At 42.4% G+C, this 20,609-nt stretch overlaps 1 protein-coding gene across 1 annotated transcript; it reads left to right on the forward strand.

The window, feature by feature from the left end:
* The first annotated feature begins 11,088 nt into the window (after positions 1–11,088).
* Positions 11,089–20,548, forward strand: LOC124013736 (serine-threonine kinase receptor-associated protein-like). The gene is made up of 9 exons (XM_046328198.1): positions 11,089–11,608; positions 11,827–11,962; positions 13,899–13,980; positions 14,183–14,255; positions 14,341–14,440; positions 14,768–14,905; positions 15,200–15,336; positions 18,065–18,214; positions 19,796–20,548. Exons 1-9 carry the CDS (start codon positions 11,497–11,499, stop codon positions 19,861–19,863), a joined length of 996 nt encoding a protein of 331 aa, XP_046184154.1. The 5' UTR covers positions 11,089–11,496; the 3' UTR covers positions 19,864–20,548.
* The last annotated feature ends 61 nt before the right edge of the window (positions 20,549–20,609 follow it).

Raw genomic sequence — 20,609 nt, forward strand, 5'->3', positions numbered from 1 at the left:
TAGGATAAATAAATGGGGCATATAAGCAGACAATGAAATCCCTTACAATATTCGATGATGAGATTTCTCTAAAACTACAACTATAGGCTACATGTTCACCACCAAGTTAGAACAGTAGGCTAAATTATCAGGGGGAAAGGGACCACATTTTCAGGGTGAGGCATATTGACATCCTGCATATTTCCCTGGCATATTTCATCATTTATGCAGCAGCATACAAGACATTTTTGGACTCACCATTGTGCTGTGCTTACTTGAACAGGAAGGTGGCTCTGCGGTCCTTCTCATGGGCAATTTTTTTCATTCAACTTTGTCATCAAAGTCTGGCATTATCTGGATTTATGGTGCTTTCAAAACAACTGGGAACTAAAAAAAAAAACGAGGTGGAATCATGATGACGTCAATGATCTTCAGGTCGTAGCTCTAGAAAGAGGCCCCGAGTTCCCTACTTGAATTCCGAGTTGTATGACCGTTCAAAACGTATAGTTCTCAGTTGTCTTGAAAGCAATGAAGTCTGAGATTTCCCAGTTTCCAGTTGTTTTGAACGCGGCAGAAGTCATGCTGAATTGACAGCATGGTCAATGGTATTCAACCTTTTCTGGCCCATGGTGTTGCACATGAATGTTTGTCCTTTTAACCCTGGAAAAGAGACCCTTAAACCCAGACTTGGACCACATACCCTCTCCACCAAATAGCAGGGGAAGAAAATATTTTATCTTCATATGACAAGGATTTAGTAGATTGTCAACGTGATTCATGATGATGACTGCTTGTCTAGCTTGCTAGCTAAGATTTTGAAAGTATGATGTTGACATGATCAGTCCAATCAACGCTACGGTAGATAAAACGTGATTTGACATCATTTTATCTGTGGCCAATGGCGAGCATTCTTGGATTTGCACTTCTTATGTAAATATATGGCAGCACCCAAGGGGGCTAGAACTTCCTAGCTGTCCCTGTAGATTGTGCTGTGACGAAGTGTCCCCATGAGTGACAGAACACTGAGCCAATCACGGCGCAACTAGAGAAGATTACCAACTCCTACGCTCTGTATTTTCCACTGCCTGCCCCTCCACCACAGAAAGCACTGAGTTAGGCTGAAACACCTGCATTTTGGAGCTGCCTTACTCAAGAAAGCAAAGAAGTTTGTAACTACATTTTTTTTTACATTGTTTGCAAACTGATGTGACACTAATTAATTACATTTACATTTAAGTCATTTAGCAGACGCTCTTATCCAGAGCGACTTACAAATTGGTGCATTCACCTTATGACATCCAGTGGAACAGTCACTTTACGATAGTGCATCTAAATCTTAAGGGGGGGGGGATACTTATCCTATCCTAGGTATTCCTTAAAGAGGTGGGGTTTCAGGTGTCTCCGGAAGGTGGTGATTGACTCCGCTGTCCTGGCGTCGTGAGGGAGTTTGTTCCACCATTGGGGGGCCAGAGCAGCGAACAGTTTTGACTGGGCTGAGCAGGAGCTGTACTTCCTCAGTGGTAGGGAGGCGAGCAGGCCAGAGGTGGATGAACGCAGTGCCCTTGTTTGGGTGTAGGGCCTGATCAGAGCCTGGAGGTACTGAGGTGCCGTTCCGCTCACAGCTCCGTAGGCAAGCACCATGGTCTTGTAGCGGATGCGAGCTTCAACTGGAAGCCAGTGGAGAGAACGGAGGAGCGGGGTGACGTGAGAGAACTTGGGAAGGTTGAACACCAGACGGGCTGCGGCGTTCTGGATGAGTTGAAGGGGTTTAATGGCACAGGCAGGGAGCCCAGCCAACAGCGAGTTGCAGTAATCCAGACGGGAGATGACAAGTGCCTGGATTAGGACCTGCGCCGCTTCCTGTGTGAGGCAGGGTCGTACTCTGCGGATGTTGTAGAGCATGAACCTACCTACAGGAATTAATGCCAAAATAACATGTAAAACAGGAAACAAAAAAATGATATATATATATATATATAAATAAAACTGTGCTGTGCTGTGCCCTGCCCTATCTTCCCTGAATGACAGGTCTCCATTGCCAGTGATATAGCTTAAAGCCACTTACAAACCATAGGCAGCCCAATTTCAAGAAGGGGATAATGATCTGATCATTGGCTGATTGCTCCCAACCCATAATAATCCCTACCCAGTTGACTACTTTGTCCATGATGAAAACAAGATATATCCATCTAGAGCCCTCTTTCTACCTCTATGTCGCCACCTGAAAGACACTCAAGAAGCCCTCAATGGCAATGTCCTTGCTAAAACTGTTTTTATTCATTCAGAGCATTGAACTATTAAATAACTGAAGACAAGATGGCCGACTGTTATTTTCAACATAATATCCAGAAGCATGACAGACAGTGGATGAATATAAAATGTTAAAGGGATAGTTCACCCAAATCACACACTGCTTTCCTTACCCTGTAAGCAGTCTACGGACAAGGTGCGTCCATACTTGCAAACATTTGAAAAAGTTTAAGTTTAAACTTTTTCATTCTCAAAATTCTCACCAGCCAATTAAAATCGTTGATGTAGTTGCAGGTGATAAAACGTTACATGTTAGCTGTTGCCATTGCATAACCTGGAACATTTTGCCCTATGCGAACCTGACCAGGTGGCAGTGATTATTTCCTGTAACAAATTCTGCATCAGCCAATTACAAATGTTGATGTAGTTGGACATGATAAAACACTTTTCCATGGTGCCAAATGGCACCATCTGATAATTAAAGATACTAAAACACACATGAGATTTCAATTGGATGAATAGCCCACATTGTGGTGAGCCGGACTGCTGGTCATTTTGCCGTTTGCGGCAAGTTCTAATTCATTTATAAAGCCCTTTTTACATCAGCAGATGTCTCAAAGTGCTGTACAGAAGCCCAGCCTACAACCCCAAACAGCAAGCAACGCAGATGTGGAAGCACAGTGGCTAGAAAAAACTCCCTAGAAAGGCAGGAACCTAGAAAGAAACACAGAGAGGAACCAGGCTCTGTGGTGTGGCCAGTCCTCTTCTGGCTGTGCCGGGTGGAGATTATAAGAGTACATGGAAATTTATGGCCAGATTGTTCTTCAAGATGTTCAAATGTTCATAGATGAGCAGCAGGGTCAAATAATAATCACAGTGGTTGTAGAAGGTGCAATAGATCAGTAAATCAGGAGTAAATGTCAGTTGGCTTTTCATAGCCGATCATTCAGAGGTCGAGACAACAGGTGCGGTAGAGAGAGATAGTCGAAATGATCAAATAATTACACCAGATATAACAGACTGACCCTAGCCCCCCGGCACATACACTATTGCAGAATTATTATTATTATTATTATTATATATTATCAGAATAGATTCTGGAGACTGAGACGGGTGGGTTGGGGGACACTGTGGCCCTGTCCAACGATACCCCCGGACAGGGCCAACCAGGCAGGATTATAACCCAACCAACTTTGCCAAAGCACAGCTCCCACACCACTAGAGGGATATCAACAGACCAATTTACTACCCTGAGACAAGGCTGAGTAGAGCCTAGGATGATATCCTCCAGTGCACAAGCCCGAGGGAGTTTAAAAAAAATAGTCTGTGACTCAACCCACTCAACCCCTCCTAGAGACAGCATGGAAGAGCACTAGTAAGCCAGTGACTCAGCCCCTGTGAATCCCAGTGGAGAGAGGGGAGCCGGCCAGGCAGAGACAGCAAGGGCAGTTCGTCGCTCCAGTGTTTTGCCACTCACCTTCGCACCCCTGGGCCAGACTACAATCAATCATAGGACCTACTGAAGAGATGAGTCTTCAGTAAAGACTCAGAGTCTGCATCTCTCACATGGATAGGCACATCATTCCATAAAAAATGAGATCAACGGGAGAAAGCCCTGCCTCCAGCTGTTTGCTTAGAAATTCTAGGGACAATAAGGAGGCCTGCGTCTTGTGACTGTAGCGTATGTGTAGGTATGTACAGCAGGACCAAATCGGAGCGATACGTAGAAGCAAGCCCATGTAATGCTTTGTAGGTTAGCAGTAAAACCTTGAAATCAGCCCTAGCCTTAACAGGAAGCCAATGTAGAGAGGCTAGCACTGGAGTAATAAGATCCACATTTTTTGGTTCTAGTCAGGAATCGAGCAGACGAGTTAAGCACTAACTGAAGTTTATTTAGTGCATTATCCAGATAGCCGGAGAGTCGAGTATTGCAGTAGACTAATCTAGAAGTGACAAAAGCAAAAGCATTTTTGCATAATTTTTGGACAAAAACGTTCAGATATTTGCAATGTCACGAAGATGGAAAAAAGCTGTTCTTTAAATATTCTCGATATGTTCGTCCAAAGAGAGATCAGGGACCAGAGCAAAGCCGAGGTCCAGAGGACCTTCAGTTTTATTTGAGACTGTACAACCATCAATATTAATTATCAGATTCAACAGCATATCTTTGTTTCTTGGGACCTAGAAACTAGCATCTCTGTTTTGCCCAAGTTTAAAAGTAAAATATTTAATACCATCCACTTCCTTATGTCTAAACCACAGGCTTCCAGGGTAGGCAATTTTGGGGCTTCATTATGTGATCCTAAAACGGAGCCTTGAGGAACACCTAAACTTACAGTTGATTTGTCAGAGGACAAACAATCCACAGAGACAAACTGATATCTTTCCGACAGATAAGATCTAAACCAGGCCAGAACTTGTCCGTGTAGACCAATTTGGGTCTCCAATCTCTCCAAAAGAATGTGGTGATTGATGGTATCAAAAGCAGCACTAAGGTCTAGGTGCACGAGGAGTGCAGAGCCTCGGTCTGACGTCATTAAATGGTAATTTACCACCTTCACAAGTGCAGTTTCAGTGCTATGATGGGGTCTAAAACCAGACTGAAGCATTTCATATACATTGTTTGTTTTCTGGAAGGTAGTGAGTTGCTGCACAACAGCCTTTTCTAAAAATTTTGAGAGGAATGGGAGATTCGATATAGGCCGATATTTATTTATTTTTTCTGGGTCAAGGTTTGGCTTTTTCAAGAGAGGCTTTATTACTGCCACTTTTAGGGTGTTTGGTACACATCCGGTGGATAAAGAGCCATTTATTATGTTCAACATAGGACATAGGAGGGCCAAGCACAGCAAGTAGCTCTTTCAGTAGTTTAGTATGCAGCTAGACGGTTTAGAGGCCATGACTATTTTCATGAATGTGTCAAGAGATACAGAATTTTAAAAACTTGCCCATCTCCATGTATCCTAGGTCCTGGCAGTTCTGTACAGACTCAGAACAATTGAGCTTTGGAGAGATACGCAGATTCAAAGTGGAGTCCATAATTTGCTTTCTAATGATCATGATCTTTTCATCGAAGAAGTTAATGAATTTATCACTGCGAAAGTGAAATATATCCACTCTTGTTGAATGCTGCTTTTTAGTTAGCTTTTCAACAATATCAAATATAAATTTGGGATTGTTCTTAGCCTCGTTTAACACAGTAAATTCATCAGGCTTGAGCCATGTTCCAGTCAGGCCAATCACATCAAGATTATGATCAGTGAATAGTTCATTGACTATGACTGCCTTGGAAGTGAGGGATCTAACATTGAGTAGCCCTATTTTGAGATATCACAATCTCTTTCAATATTGACAGGAATGGAGGAGGCCTTTTATTCCAGTGAGATTGCTCAGGCGAATACCGCCATGTTTTGTTTTGCTCAACCTAGATCGAGGCACAGACACTGTCTCAATGGGGATAGCTGAGCTGACTACACTGACTGTGCTAGTGGCAGACTTCACTAAACTGGCAGGTTGGCTAATATAGCCTAAATGTGTCTTTCTTATAGTACTGCATCTTTCTTCAGCCATGCAGACAATCACACTGCTGGCTAATAATCAAGTTTATCCACAATTTTTAAAAGTTACATCCTTACCCCCCCCACCCAAAATGTCCTCATCAATTTACACACCATAACCCATAATGACAAAGCAAAAACATATATTTTTTCGAATTTTTGGCAAATGTATAAAAAATTAAAAACTGATTAGTATTCAGACCCTTTGCTATGAGACTCGAAATTGAGCTCAGGTTCATCCTGTTTCTATTAATCATCCTTGAGATGTTTCTACAACTTGATTGGAGTCCACCTGTGGTAAATTCAATTGTTGGACATGATTTGGAAAGGCACACACCTGTGTATATAAGGTCCCACAGCTGACAGTGCATGTCAGAGCAAAAACCAAGCCATGAGGTCGAAGGAATTGTCCGTAGAGCACCGAGACAGTATTGTGTCGAGGCACAGATCTGGGGAAGGGTGCCAAAAAATGTCTGCAGCGTTGAATGTCCCCAAGAATAAGGCCAAACTGAGCAATCGTGGGAGAAGGGCCTTGCTCAGGGAGGTGACCAAGAACCTGCTGGTCACTCTGAAAGAGCTCCAGAGTTCCTCTGTGGAGTTGGGAGAACCTTCTAGAAGGACAACCATCTCTGCAGCACTCCATCAATCAGCTCTTTATTGTAGAGTGGCCAGACGGAAGCGACTCCTCAGTAAAAGGCACATGACAGCCCACTTGGAGTTAGCCAAAAGGCACCTAAAGGACTCTCAGACCATGAGAAACAAGATTCTCTGGTCTGATGAAACCAAGATTGAACTCTTTGGCATGAATGCCAAGCGTCAAGTCTGGAGGAAACCTAGTACCATCTGTAAGGTAAAGCATGGTGGTGGCAGGAGACTAGTCAGGATCGAGGGAAAGATGAACGGAGCAAAGTACAGAGAGATCCTTGATGAAGTGAACAGTTTTTTTCCTTCAAGAGATACTTTGGGATTTTGGTAATGAGTAATGGTAATTCCCTTTAACTGAGTGCAGTTTGAAGGAAGTTGCTAACTAGCGCCAGCGCAATCCTGAAGTATCCCTTTAACAACAAAGCTTGACATAAGGGGGCCTCAAACTTTTTAAGAAGAAAAAGTCTAAATGTAAACTTTAAATGTTCGCAAGTATGTTATCGGTATGTTAGTTTCCCTGACACCATTTCCACATGGTAATGTTTTAGCATTTTTGGCACAAATCCCGTCCAAGTCATGTGACCAATATTAACATTTTTTTACGCATCATGTCCAAATCATACGAAACTAAATCCAATGTATTGTGAAGCTCTACAGTCACTTATAGATGATTTGAACATGATGCACAAACAATTATAATATCGGTCTCATGACTTGAATGGGAACGCATGTCAAACTTTGTCCATAGACTGGTTACAGGGAAGGAAACCCAATATGATATTTAGTAATTTGGGTGAATTATCCCCTTAATAGCTTTGGCTGTGAGGGATGAAAAAATAAATTGGCATCTGCAACAATTATTTGAATAATTCAATGGGTGTTTTGTGTACAAAGGTGATGATTAAAGTGTCTTATTAGGAATTTTCAAATTTGACTTCTCCATGTCTGGTAATTGTCTTCCTGGGTTGGACAAAAGCTAAACTGCAATACCGAAAGTGTCCTCAACGCCAGCAAGACAAAGAGGCTGATCGGGAAATACAGGAAATGGAGGGGTGCGCATGCCCCCATCCACATTCTTTGGAGCTACAGTGGAGAGGGTCGAGAGCTTAACGTTCTTCGGTGTCCACATCACTAAGGAATGAATATGGTCCACACACACCCACACAGTTGTGAAGAGGGCACGACAGCGCCTCTTCCCCCTCAGGAGGCTGAAAAGATTTGGCATGGGCCCTCAGATCCTCAAAAGGTCCTACAGCTGCACCATTGATAGCATCGTGACTGCCTGCATCGCCGCTTGGTACGGCAACTGCAAAGCTCTACAGAGGGTGATGAGTACAGCCCAGTACATCACTGGGGCCAAGTTCCATGCAATCCTGGACCTCGATAACAGGCGACGTCAGATGAAGGCCCAAAAAATTGCCAAAGCCATATCTTCTCTCTACCAGCACATGGCAAGCGGTACCAGTGCACTGAAAACAACAGGACCATGAACAGCTTATACCCCCAAGCAATAAGACTTCTAAACAAGACTGCTAAATAGCTAATCAAATGGCTACCCGGACTGCCTGCACTGACCCTTTTTGCACTAACTCTCTTGTACACACTGGACTACCCAAACACTGACACTGACACCCCAACACACACACACACACACACACACACACACACACACACACACACACACACACACACACACACACACACACACACACACACACACACACACACACACACACACACACACACACACACACACACACACACACACACACACACACACACACACACGCGCATACTGACGCCACACACACACTCACACAATTCACACTCACCACATATGCTGCGGCTACGGTCTTATCTATCCTGTTGCCTAGTCACCTTACTTCTACCTATTTGTACATAGCTACCTCAATTAACTTGTACCCTTGCTCATCGACTCGGTACTGGTACTCCCTGTATATACCCATGTTATTTGTACTCCTATTCAGTGTGTATTTATTCCTCATGTCACAATTTTTAAAAATATTTTTTTTAATAATCTTTAACACTGCATTGTTAGAAAAGGACCCGTAAGTATTTCACTGTTAGTCTACACCTGTTGTTTACGAAGCATGTGACAAATGAAATTAGATTATATTTGTCCTCTGGGTACAGTGGAAAGCAGTGGTGTAAAATGTTAGGGTATCTGTACTTTACGATTTATATTTGACAACTTTTACTTCACTACATTCTTAAAGAAAACAATGTACTTTTTACTCCATACATTTTCCCTGACACCCAAAAGAACTGATTACATGTTTAATGCTTAGCAGGAGAAGAAAATGGTCACACACTTATCAAGGGAACATCCCTGGTTATCCCTACTGACGGACTGACTAAACACATGCTTAGATTGTAATGATGCTGTGTTGGAGCATGCCCCTGGCTATCTGTAAATTAAAAAAACAAGAACATGATGCTGTCTGGTTTGCTTAATATAAGAAATTATTTCTATTTTTGCTTTTACTTTTGATACTTAAGTATATTTAAAACCAAATACTTGAACTTTTACTCAAGTAGTATTTTACTGGGTGACTTGAATAATTTTCTATTAGGGTACAGTTGAAGTCGGAAGTTTACATACACTTAGCTTGGAGTCATTAAAACTTGTTTTTCAACCACTCCACAAATTTCTTTTTAACAAACTATAGTTTTGGCAAGTTGGTTAGGAGGACATCTACTTTGTGCATGACACAAGTAATTTTTCCAACAATTGTTTACAGACTGATTATTTCACTTATAATTCGATGTATCACAATTCCAGTGGGTCAGAAGTTTACATACACTAAGTTACCTGTGCCTTTAAACCACTTGGACAATTCCAGGAAATTATGTCATGGCTTTAGGAGCTTCTGATAGGCTAATTGACATAATTTGAGTCTATTGGATGTATTTCAAGGCCTACCTTCAAACTCAGTGCCTATTTGCTTGACATCATGGGACAACCAAAAGAAATCAGCCAAGACCTCAGAAAAAAAAGATTGTAGACCTCCACAAGTCTGGTTCATCCTTGGGAGCAATTTCCAAACGCCTGAAGGTAGCACATTCATCTTAACAAACAATAGTACGCAAGTATAAACACCATGGGACCATACAGCCGCCATACCGCTCAGGAAAGAGATGCGTTCTGTCTCCTAGAGATGAATGTACTTTGATGCGAAAAGTGCAAATCAATCTCAGAACAACAGCAAAGGATCTTGTAAAGATGCTGGAGGAAACAGGTACAAAAGTATCTATATCCACAGTAAAACGAGTCCTATATCGACATAACCTGAAAGGCCGCTCAGCAAGGAGGGGCCACTGCTCCAAAACCAACATTAAGAAGCCAGACTACGGTTTGCAACTGCACATGGGGACAAATATCGTACTTTTTGGAGAAATGTCCTCTGGTCTGATTAAACAAAAATAAAACTGTTTGGCCATAATGACCACTGTTATGTTTGGAGGGAAAAGGGGGAGGCCTGCAAGCTTAAGAACACCATCCCAACCGTGAAGTACAGGGGTGGCAGCATCATGTTGTGGGGGTGCTTTGCTGCAGGAGGGACTGGTGCACTTCACAAAATAGATGGCATCCTGAGGGAGGAAAATTATGTGGATATATGGAAGCAACATCTCAAGACATCAGTCAGGAAGTTAAAGCTTGGTCGAAAATAGGTCTTCCAAATGGACAATGACCCCAAGTGTACTGCCAAAGTTGTGGCAAAATGGCTTAAGGACAACAGTCGAGGTATTGGAGTGGCCATCACAAAGCCCTGACCTCAATCCCATTGAACATTTGTGGGCAGAACTGAAAAAGCGTGTGCGAGCAAGGAGGCCAACAAACCCGACTCAGTTACACCAGCTCTGTCAGGAGGAATGGGACAACATTTACCCAATGTACTGTGGAAGGCTACCTGAAACGTTTGACCCAAGTTAAACAATTTAAAGGCAATGCTACCAAATACTAATTGAGTGTATGTAAACTTCTGACCCACTGTGAATGTGATGAAAGAAATAAAAGCTGAAATAAATCATTCTCTCTACTACTATTCTAACAGTTCACATTCTTAAAATAAAGTGGTGATCCTAACTGCCCTAAAACAGGGATTTTTACTAGGATTAAATGTCAGGAATTGTGAAAAACTGAGTTTAGATGTATTTGGCTAAGGTGTATGTGAACTTCAGACATCAACTGTATCTTTACTTTTATTCAAGTTTACCGATTGGGTATTTTTTCCACCATTGGTGGAAAGTGTGCTTCTAGACCAGAACCCTGGTGGCCTTAATCCAGAGCCTTCTTTCTACATCTGTTTCATGTACCATCTGTGTGTGACAAAACCATCTAAAACAAGCCTTCATGTTATTTTCAACACCATAAAGCTCTAAGAACTTTCTTTGCACAAATTGTACCCCTCACACGCCTGGTGCTCTAGATTTCCACAGGTCCCCCCCCAAAAGTTCTGTAAATTGTACAATATTATAATATTCAATGTAGCACAAAATAAGTCTTGATGATAGATTATTTCATTGTACCACCAATGATTCTGAGTCTTGACCATTAATTTAGATCTGGGACTTTTATTTAGAAAAGACTATAGCTTTCATGATACCGGAAGTATTTCTATATTTACAATGTTTTTTAAATACCTAAGGTCGCTAACTGCACGTTGCTAGTTAGTTGCAATATTGTAGCTATTAGCGCGCTATTTCCTAGCTGGGAGAGAAGCCCTTTGCCTTCACAGAAACATCAATATCTTCGCTTAATTCCTTCTCTCTTTTTTCATAACATCTAGTTAACGGTGGTTGCGTTATCTTCAAACTATCTAGAATCGTTGGCTAGCTAATGTTTGTCAAGCTAACTTTGGTACCATTGGAAGCTAACGTTAGGCTATTCAGCACTAGCCAGAGTTTTAGCAATCTCATTCCATACATTAGCTAGCCAGTTGCAAGCTGGCATTTATATTCACTAACTAGCTCCATACTTTTGGCGATTTTATTTAGCATTTTGTATTGTTTACTAGCTCGTCTGTCTGAAACAAAGGTGAGCATGGCAATGAGACAGACACCACTCACCTGCTCTGGCCACACAAGACCTGTGGTGGATCTAGCCTTCAGTGGCATCACCCCATACGGGTATTTTCTCATCAGTGCCTGCAAGGGTAAGATTAGATAATCATAGATCATTGTTTAGAAAATATTGAATGTAAAGTAGAGTTTAACAAAGTTATATTACCTCATTTTCTCAGGTGGGGGTCTGAATAGAGAGGGGAATTTAATAATGTATTTAGGAAATTATCATAGACTTTTTCACTCATGTATGTGCTACAGTTGGAGGTACTGTAGTTGTCTAACCACTTATGATTGTTCCTTCTTGTAGATGGCAAACCCATGTTGCGCCAGGGAGACACAGGGGACTGGATCGGAACGTTCCTGGGTCACAAGGGTGCTGTCTGGGGGGCCACTCTGAATAATGAAGCCACCAAGGCAGCCACTGCTGCTGCAGATTTCACTGCGTATGTATTTAGGCCTACAACATAGCCTGGCCATGACCATGTTATGACAACAATGTAGAGAGCAATGGTAATTGTGTCTTTTATGTAGGCTCTAATGGAGACTATATTCCTTTATTATGACTCAGTTCCATTACACATAAGAGTCATTGGACGAAGGCGTTTTGTTAAGAGCAACATGCTCAATCTGAACATTAACACGCGTTGCTTGCGGTACGGTTTTGGAAGAATAAGGACCTTATCTTTCATATCAACGAGAAATCATTTTCAAAATACAAAAGGTTAAATTGATACACCTTGATAGGGTTAGTGTTGCTACACGGCCATATCTCCGTGTTACAGCACTTGCTTATGGGAAACCGATGGAAGACAAGCAGCGACCACCTTTACTAATTGTCTATCTAGCATTCTCCGAATACCTGTGTGTAAGATTATCTCGCCAGTCGTGTGCGTCACGTATGGCTGAAAACTGTAGGGAGAAGGCAGAATGCTGACTAGAGTTTGAGGGCTATAATGGAGGCTAACTTCGCCATGGCTCATTGGCCAGCACCTATGGGGAAATTAATGTTTTTAGGGGGATTAATACCGAAAATAAGTTCTGTCGTAAACAAGGGCTTAGGAGATCTTATGCATTTTTTATTCTATGAGATAATTATGAACTATTTATGTAATCAAGTAAAAAGCTAACAATATGTAATGTAAAAGATAAAAAACCGACTTTATTTCACCTTTATTTTACTAGGCAAGTCAGTTAAGAACAAATTATTATTTACAATGACTGCCTGCCCCGGCCAAACCCGGAAGACGCTGGGCCAATTGTGCGCCGTCCTATGGGACTCACAATCACCGCCGGTTGTGATACAGCCTGAAATCAAACCAGGGTCTGTTGTGACGCCTCTAGCACTAAGATGTAGTGCCTTAGACCGCTGTGCCACTCGGGAGCCCATGCCTTTGAACCAATAAAACAAGCACCTTCCCGTTGAAGAGATGTGGTTGCGGCCTGGAGCAAAACAATATACCATTCTTGTGTTTTTGTTTGAGCTTGTAGCTAACTGGCTTTTTGTCAGACTAGCATCGTGTAATTTTGCGACTAATGTTGTCGTTCCATATCTCTGAAAGTGAGTGACTTGTTGGCAACTGACTTATTTTGAGCACATAGGCTTCATAATTCATAAAGGTCATGTTAACTGACTGATATTATCTCATAGAACAAAACAGAACATAAGATCTCCTAAGCCTGTGTTAAACTCTGACCTTATTTTCGGCGTATATCCCAAAACACCATTATTTCCCCCATAGGAATGGTGAACGAACCATAGGTAGAAAATGCCAACAAATTTCTGATTTTTAGGACTACAAGCTGGCGGGCTCTATAAGAGTTGGCTACGGCACATACAGTATAGAACCAGGCAATAACCATTTACTGTACTTCAGAACAGAATGAGTGGAAAGTCTTCAATTATTCATATTGTTCAATGAGAGATCTCCAAAGACTTCTGACATTAGCTTATTACTCTCCTAGCCTGGGTGCTAGTCTGTCTGCTTTAGCCAACTCCTTTGTCATTTCAACAACAGAGTTCGTGAAAGCAAAAGAATGTCTGGCAAGTGGTAATTAGGCTACTGTATTATTTTTCTTGGCTGATGTAGACTGTTGGGTAGGAGCATTGGGTCAGTAACTGAAAGGTTGCTGGATTGAATCCCCGAGCTGACAAGGTAATACAAATCTGTTGCTCTGCCCCTGAGCAAGGCAGTTAACCAACTGTTCCCTGGGTCGCCAATGACATGGATGTTAAGGCAGCCCCCCCGCACCTCTCTTGATTCAGAAGGGTTGGGTTAAATACGGAAGACACATTTCAGTTGAATTCATTCAGTTGTACAACTGACTAGGTATCCCCCTTTCCCTTTTTATACTGATGATGACCATCTCTTTGCTCTTCAGGAAGGTGTGGGATGCCGTGACTGGAGATGAGGTGCTCACTCTGGCACACAAGCACATTGTCAAGTCAGTCAATTTTACTCAGGTACTACAGTTACTTGGAATTGATATGGGTTTTACTGTACGTGTCAAATGTATGAGATTGAGGACTTAAATTCTCCCTGTCATGACAGTGTAAACCTGTTTACATGTCTCGCATATCTTTTTTGTTCTGGGGACTTTCTTATGGGACTTAAATATATTTGATATTTCAGTCAACTTCTTCCGCCTCCATTTCTCTCTGACAGGATAGCAGTTGTCTGTTAACAGGAGGGAATGATAAGATAATACGCATATACGACCTCAACAAACCGGAAGCAGGTTTGTACCAATGCAAGCCCTTGTTTAATTGTTTGTGTCAACATTTGGTTGTGTTGAGATATGTATTGTGTTTTGTTTCCCTCAGAACCGCAAGAGATTACAGGGCACACGTCTGCCATAAAGAAAGCCCTGTGGTGTAACAACGACACACAGATCCTCTCTGCGGCTGATGACAAAACCGTACGGTCGGTGCTCTTTGATCTACCTGCTTCTATATTTGTCATGGATATTATCATGATGCCAAAAGGCTGATAGGATGACCACACACCTTATATACTATCGGGAACATTTGGAAGCATTTGCAGTAATTTTTCCTTGCGGCAAAAAGTCTCTGCCCACTACGAACACAAGAGGGCAGTGTGTGATTATCAACATTGAAAAGTCATAAACATACTATGGTCATAAGTCTGGCCATCACTCTGATTTTTGCTGTCATTTCTTGATGACTTTTCAATCAACCGAGTACTGTATCTATTGATCTAAAATATGTATTTCTATATTCCCTTGTGTAGACTGTGGGACAGGAATTCCACTGAGGTTGTGAAGCAGCTCTCCTTCGACATGTCAGTCAGCAGCATGGAGTACATCCCTGACGGAGAGGTTTTGGTCATCACCTATGGAAAGACCATCGCGTTCTACAATGCCCTCAGGTACAATACACAAAACCCAGGCATTGCCCTCAGGCATAGCTCGAGGTAGACGTTGTCACTAACCACGCATCTAGGATAAGATTTTCCCACCCCCAAACCTAGCCTAAACCATTAGGGGACTGATAAAATATCTGACCCTGTATCATAGGTTAGGGACTACTTCTACCTTCTCTCAGGGGCAGTCATAGCATACAGTATATGCCATCCATTATAGTTTGATTTCTCTCATATTTGATTGTAATTGCTAGTGCTAAAGCTGTGTGTGTTTCCTTACTGACTTGTGTTTTTCCCTAGCCTTGACATGATCAAGACTGTGGATGCCCCTGCATCCATTCACTCTGCCTCGCTGCATCCAGATAAGGACTTCTTTGTTGCCGGGGGAGATGACTTCAAGCTCTACAAATTTGACTACGGCACCAAGGAGGAGTTGGGTAAAGCAGCAGCTTAAACTACAATAAAATAAAAAAAATCCCACCAATTTACAGTGCATTTGGCAAGTATTCAGACCCCTTGACTTTTCCCATATTTTGTAACGTTACAGCCTTATTCTAAAATTGATTAACCTGTTAAGTCGACCCTCTACTTTTTCAAACATTCTGTTAAAAATCGCGCAACATTTCAGCGCCCTGCTACTCAGGCCAGGAATATAGTATATGCATATGATTAGTATGTGTGGATAGAAAACACTCAAACGTTTATAAAACTGGTTAAATCACGGCTGTGACTATAACAGAACGTGCGTTTCATCGAAAAGTGCAGGAATATCTGATCACTGAAAATGGAAAAAAATATCCATCCGCGACTTCAAGGAATTGTTCAAAGTGAATCGAATTAAATGAGGCCGAGGTTGCAGTGCCTACAGCTTCCACACGTTGTCTAGAGTCTTGTCATTTGATTCACAATTGATTCTTGGTCTAACCGAATCAAGGGAATCGATCCCCTCCGGTCTCCGACCGGATGTTTTGGTCGAGCTCTCTCCAAGACATTTTTTCGAAACAGACACCTATAGAATTGACATCGCCTCCTGATGAATTTTATCGCTTATTAACGTGTACTAATACCTAAAGTTGCAATACAAAAGTATTTCGAAGTGTTTTGTGAAAGTTTATCGTCGACTTTTTGAATTTAAAAAAATGACGTTACGTTATGAAACGTTATTTTTTTCCGTTTATCACACAGTCTTCATAGATCGATATCTAGGCTATATATGGACCGATTTAATCGGATAAAAAGACCCAATAGTGATTATGGGACATCTAGGAGTGCCCACAAAGAAGATGGTCAAAGGTAATGAATGTTTTATATTTTATTTGTGCGGTTTGTGTAGCGACGACTATGCTAATTATTTTGTTTACGTCCCCTGCGGGTCTTTTGGGGTGTTACATGCTATCAGATAATAGCTTCTCATGCTTTCTCCGAAAAGCATTTTAAAAATCTGACTTGTTGCCTGGATTCACAACGAGTGTAGCTTTAATTCAATACCCTGCATGTGTATTTTAATGAATGTTTGAGTTTTAACTAATACTATTAGCATTTAGCGTAGTGCATTTGCATTTCCAGAGCTCTAGATGGGACGCCTGCGTGCCAGGTAGGACCAAGAGGTTAAATAGATTTTTCCCCTCATCAATCTACACAGCATACCCCATAATGACAAAAACAGTTTTTATACAAATGTATAAAAAGAAACATGAAAAAAATGGAAGTAATACATTTACATAAGTATACCCTTTACTCAGTACTTTGTTGAAGCACCTTTGGCAGTGATTACAGCCTCGAGTCTTCTTTGGTACGACGCTACATGCTTGGCACACCTGTATTTGGGGAGTTTTTCCCATTCTTCTCTGCAGATCCTCTCAAGCTCTGTCAGGTTGGATGGGGAGCAATCGCTGCACAGCTATTTTCATGTCTCTCCAGAGATTTTAGATCGGGTTCAAGTCCGGGCTCTGGCTGGGCCACTCGAGGACATTGAGACTTGTCCCAAAGCCACGCCTGCATTGTATTGGCTGTGTGCATAGGGTTGTTGTCCTGTTGTATGGTGAACCTTCAGCTCAGGCTGAGATCCTGAGTGCTCTGGAGAAGGTTTTTGTTCAAGGATCTCTCTGTACTTTGCTCCGTTCAACTGTCCCTCGATTCTGACTAGCCTCCCAGTCCCTGCCGCTGAGAAACATCCCCACAGCATGATGCTGCCACCACCATGCTTCACCGTAGGGAGGGTGCCAAGTTTTCTCCAGGTGTGATTCTTGGCATTCAGGCCAAAGAGTTCAATCTTGGCTTCATCAGACCAGAGAACCTTGTTTCTCATGGTCTGAGAGTCCTTTAGGTGCCTTTTTGCAAACCCCAAGTGGGCTGTCATGTGCCTTTTACTGAGGAGTGGCTTCCGTCTGGCCACTCTACCATAAAGGGCTAATTGGTGGAGTGCTGCAGAGATGGTTGTCAATCTGGAAGGTTCTCCCATCTCCACAGAGGACCTCCGGAGCTCTGTCAGAGTGACCAGAGAGTCTTGGAGAGTCTTGGTGGTTCCAAACTTCTTCCATTTAAGAATGGGGGCCACTGTATTCTTTGGGACTTTCAATGCTGCAGAATCTATAGGTAATTCCTTCAACATCATGGCTTGGTTTTTGCTCTGACATGCACTGTCAACTGTGGGATCTTATATAAACAGGTGTGTATATTTCCAAACCATGTCCAATCATTTGAATTTACCACAGGTGGACTCCAATCAAGTTGTATAAACATCTCATGGATGATCAATAGAGACAGGTTGTACCTGAGCTCAATTTCGAGTCTCATAGCAAATACTTAAGTAAAAAAAAGTTTTGTTTTTTAAAAATAAATGTGCTAAATGTTCTAAAAAACTGTTTTTGCTTTGTCATCATGGGGTATTGTGTGTAGATTGATGAGAAAAAAAATGTCATCCATTTTCGAATAAGGCTGTAACGTAACAAAATGTGGAAAAAGTCAAGGGGTCTGAATACTTTACGAATTACCTGTATATAAGAGAATGCTCACTAAATCCTAACCAACTCACTGACATCGACCGCATACTGTTGGACAGGAGTGGCTCCCTCACATGTATGGCTTTATAACCTGTGTGTGGACATGTTTAGGGTTAGGGTCATGTTTAACACTGCTGTGGCTCTCTTTCCGCTCCTCCTGTAGAGTCATACAAGGGCCACTTTGGGCCAGTCCACTGCGTGCGGTTCAGTCCAGACGGGGAGCTGTATGCCAGTGGCTCTGAGGATGGTACGCTCCGGCTGTGGCAGACTGCGGTCGGCAAAACCTATGGCCTGTGGAAGTGTGTCCTTCCTGGTGAGTTTTCATACTTAATGACAATTAATTAATAGGGGTTCCTAGGAGCTTTATCTGAAATGACTGGGTAGATATAAGCAATATGGCATGGTATTGGCAAGGTGATGACCGGTGCCTGGTTTCCTCCAGATGTGATGTGATGCTTGGCATTCAGGCCAAAGAGTTCAATCTTGGTTTCATCAGTCCAGAGAATCCTGTTTCTCATGTTCTGAGAGTCCTTTAGGTGCCTTTTGACCAACTCCAAGTGGGCTGTCATGTGCCTTTTACTGAGGAGTGGCTTCCGTCTAGCCACTCTAACATAAAGGGCTGATTGGTGGAGTGCCGCAGAGATGGTTGTTTTTCTGGTAGGTTCTCTCATCTCCACAGAGGACCTCTGGAGCTCTGTCAGAGTGACCAGCGGGTTCTTGGTAACATCCCTGACCAAGGTCCTTCTCCCCTGATTGCTCGATTTACTAACTTCTTCGGTTTAAGAATAATGGAGGCCACAATGTTCTTGGGAACCTTCAATGCTGCAGAAATGTTTTGGTACACTTCCCCAGATCTGTGCCTCGACACAATCCTGTCTTGGATCTCTACAGATAATCCTACAGACCTCATTGCTTGGTTTTTGCACTGTCAACTGTGGGATCTTATATAGACAGGTGTGTGTGCCTTTCCAAATAATTTCCAATCACTTGAATTTACCACCGGTGGTCTCCAAGTTGTAGAAACAGCTCAAGGATGATCAATGGAAACAGGATGCAGCTCAATTTCGAGTCTCATAGCAAAGGGTCTAGATACTTGTAAATAAGGTATTTCTGCCTCCCGAGTGGCACAGTGGTCTAAGGCACTGCATCGCAGTGCTAGCTGTGCCACTAGAGATTCTGGGTTTGAGTCCAGTCTCAGTCGCAGCCGTCCGCAACCGGGAAACCAATGGGAAGGCGCACAATTTACCCAGCATTTTCCGGGTTAGGGGAGGGTTTGGCCGGCAGGCATGTCCTTGTCCCATCGCACAATAGCTACTCATGTGGCAGGTCGGGTGCAGTGCACACTGACACGGTCGCCGGGACCTCCGACACAAGACTGTAACTACCAATTGGATACCACTAAATTGGGGAGAAAAAGTGAAAAACCGTATATATATATTTAAAAAAAATACATTTCTAAAGACCTGTTTTTGATTTGTTATTATGGGGTATTGTGTGTAGATTGAGGGGGGGAGGGGGTTATTTAATACATTTTAGAATAAGTCTCTACGCAGGGGTGGGAAACTCGAGTCCTCAAAGGCCTGATTGGTGTCACAACTTTTCTCGATCCTTAGCAAACACAGCTGAATAATCAAATTGCATTCTAAACTGAAGATCATGATTAGGTGATTATGGAGTCAGGTGTGTTAGCTGGTGCACAATTGTGACACCAATTAGGCCCTCGAGGCCTGGAATTGCCCACCCCTGCACGTAACAAAGTGGAAAAAGTCAATGGGTCTGAGTACTGTCCGAATGCACTGTATCTTATCGGAAGGGGTGCTGACTTCTTTAAGAGGCTTAAAACCGAAATGGAATCAACCATGCAAATGTCATTGAGTGTTATTTTCCTCAACAGAGGAGCTGGTGTCCGAGAACTCTGACACAATATACTGCACTCCTGCTGCTCCTGAGATCAAGGCCTGAGACGGGGGGACGAAAGAAAGGAGAGCAGAAGGAGGTGAGGAGAAGAGCAGGGTGTTCCAGTCTCTTCAGAACACCAAGCCCCAGCAAGGACCTGAGCCCCTCCTCTTCACCAGGAACTGATCTGGAGTTGAGCTCTCGATTTACACACGTGTTAAGGCAGACCCAACACACACATGTACACACACAAAATGAGTTCTAGTGGTAATTAGAAGAACACACACACACACACAGAGATTGGGTTCCAGAGGAAAGTAGTAGACCTGTGAGCATCAGGCTCATCGCTGCCTGCTTTTTCTCTGATCAGCTCAATCTGTCCCCCCTGATCTGTTTGTATGTTCAACACTGTGACCCCATGAGCAATTTTTGTTTTAAATGTATTGACTTCAGGGGCAATTTGGTTCTGGATTTTTTTCTTTTTCATTTTACAATATGGGAATACACACATAGTTACACGGGGAGGGAAACTGATGTTATCTTTGAGAAATTATGTTAATTTTCTCAATGAAATGATCTTATTCATTGAAAGTGGTGTATTGTCCATAGGTGTACCCTAAACTAGTATATGGGGTAATGTTCTCTAACAGGCCAGAGAGTAAAATTACTTAAGTTGTTTGCTTTGTATTTTTGTCCTTGGTTGCAACTTTGCAGGTATGTAATTAAATAAAGAGATGCATACATCCATTCATTTTTTTGCACAAAAAAAGCTTTGTGGCAGCAAGACAAGTTCATATATCAATTAATATCAA

Source organism: Oncorhynchus gorbuscha, linkage group LG25, assembly GCF_021184085.1.
Source record: "Oncorhynchus gorbuscha isolate QuinsamMale2020 ecotype Even-year linkage group LG25, OgorEven_v1.0, whole genome shotgun sequence".
Classification (NCBI taxonomy): Eukaryota; Metazoa; Chordata; class Actinopteri; order Salmoniformes; family Salmonidae; genus Oncorhynchus; species Oncorhynchus gorbuscha.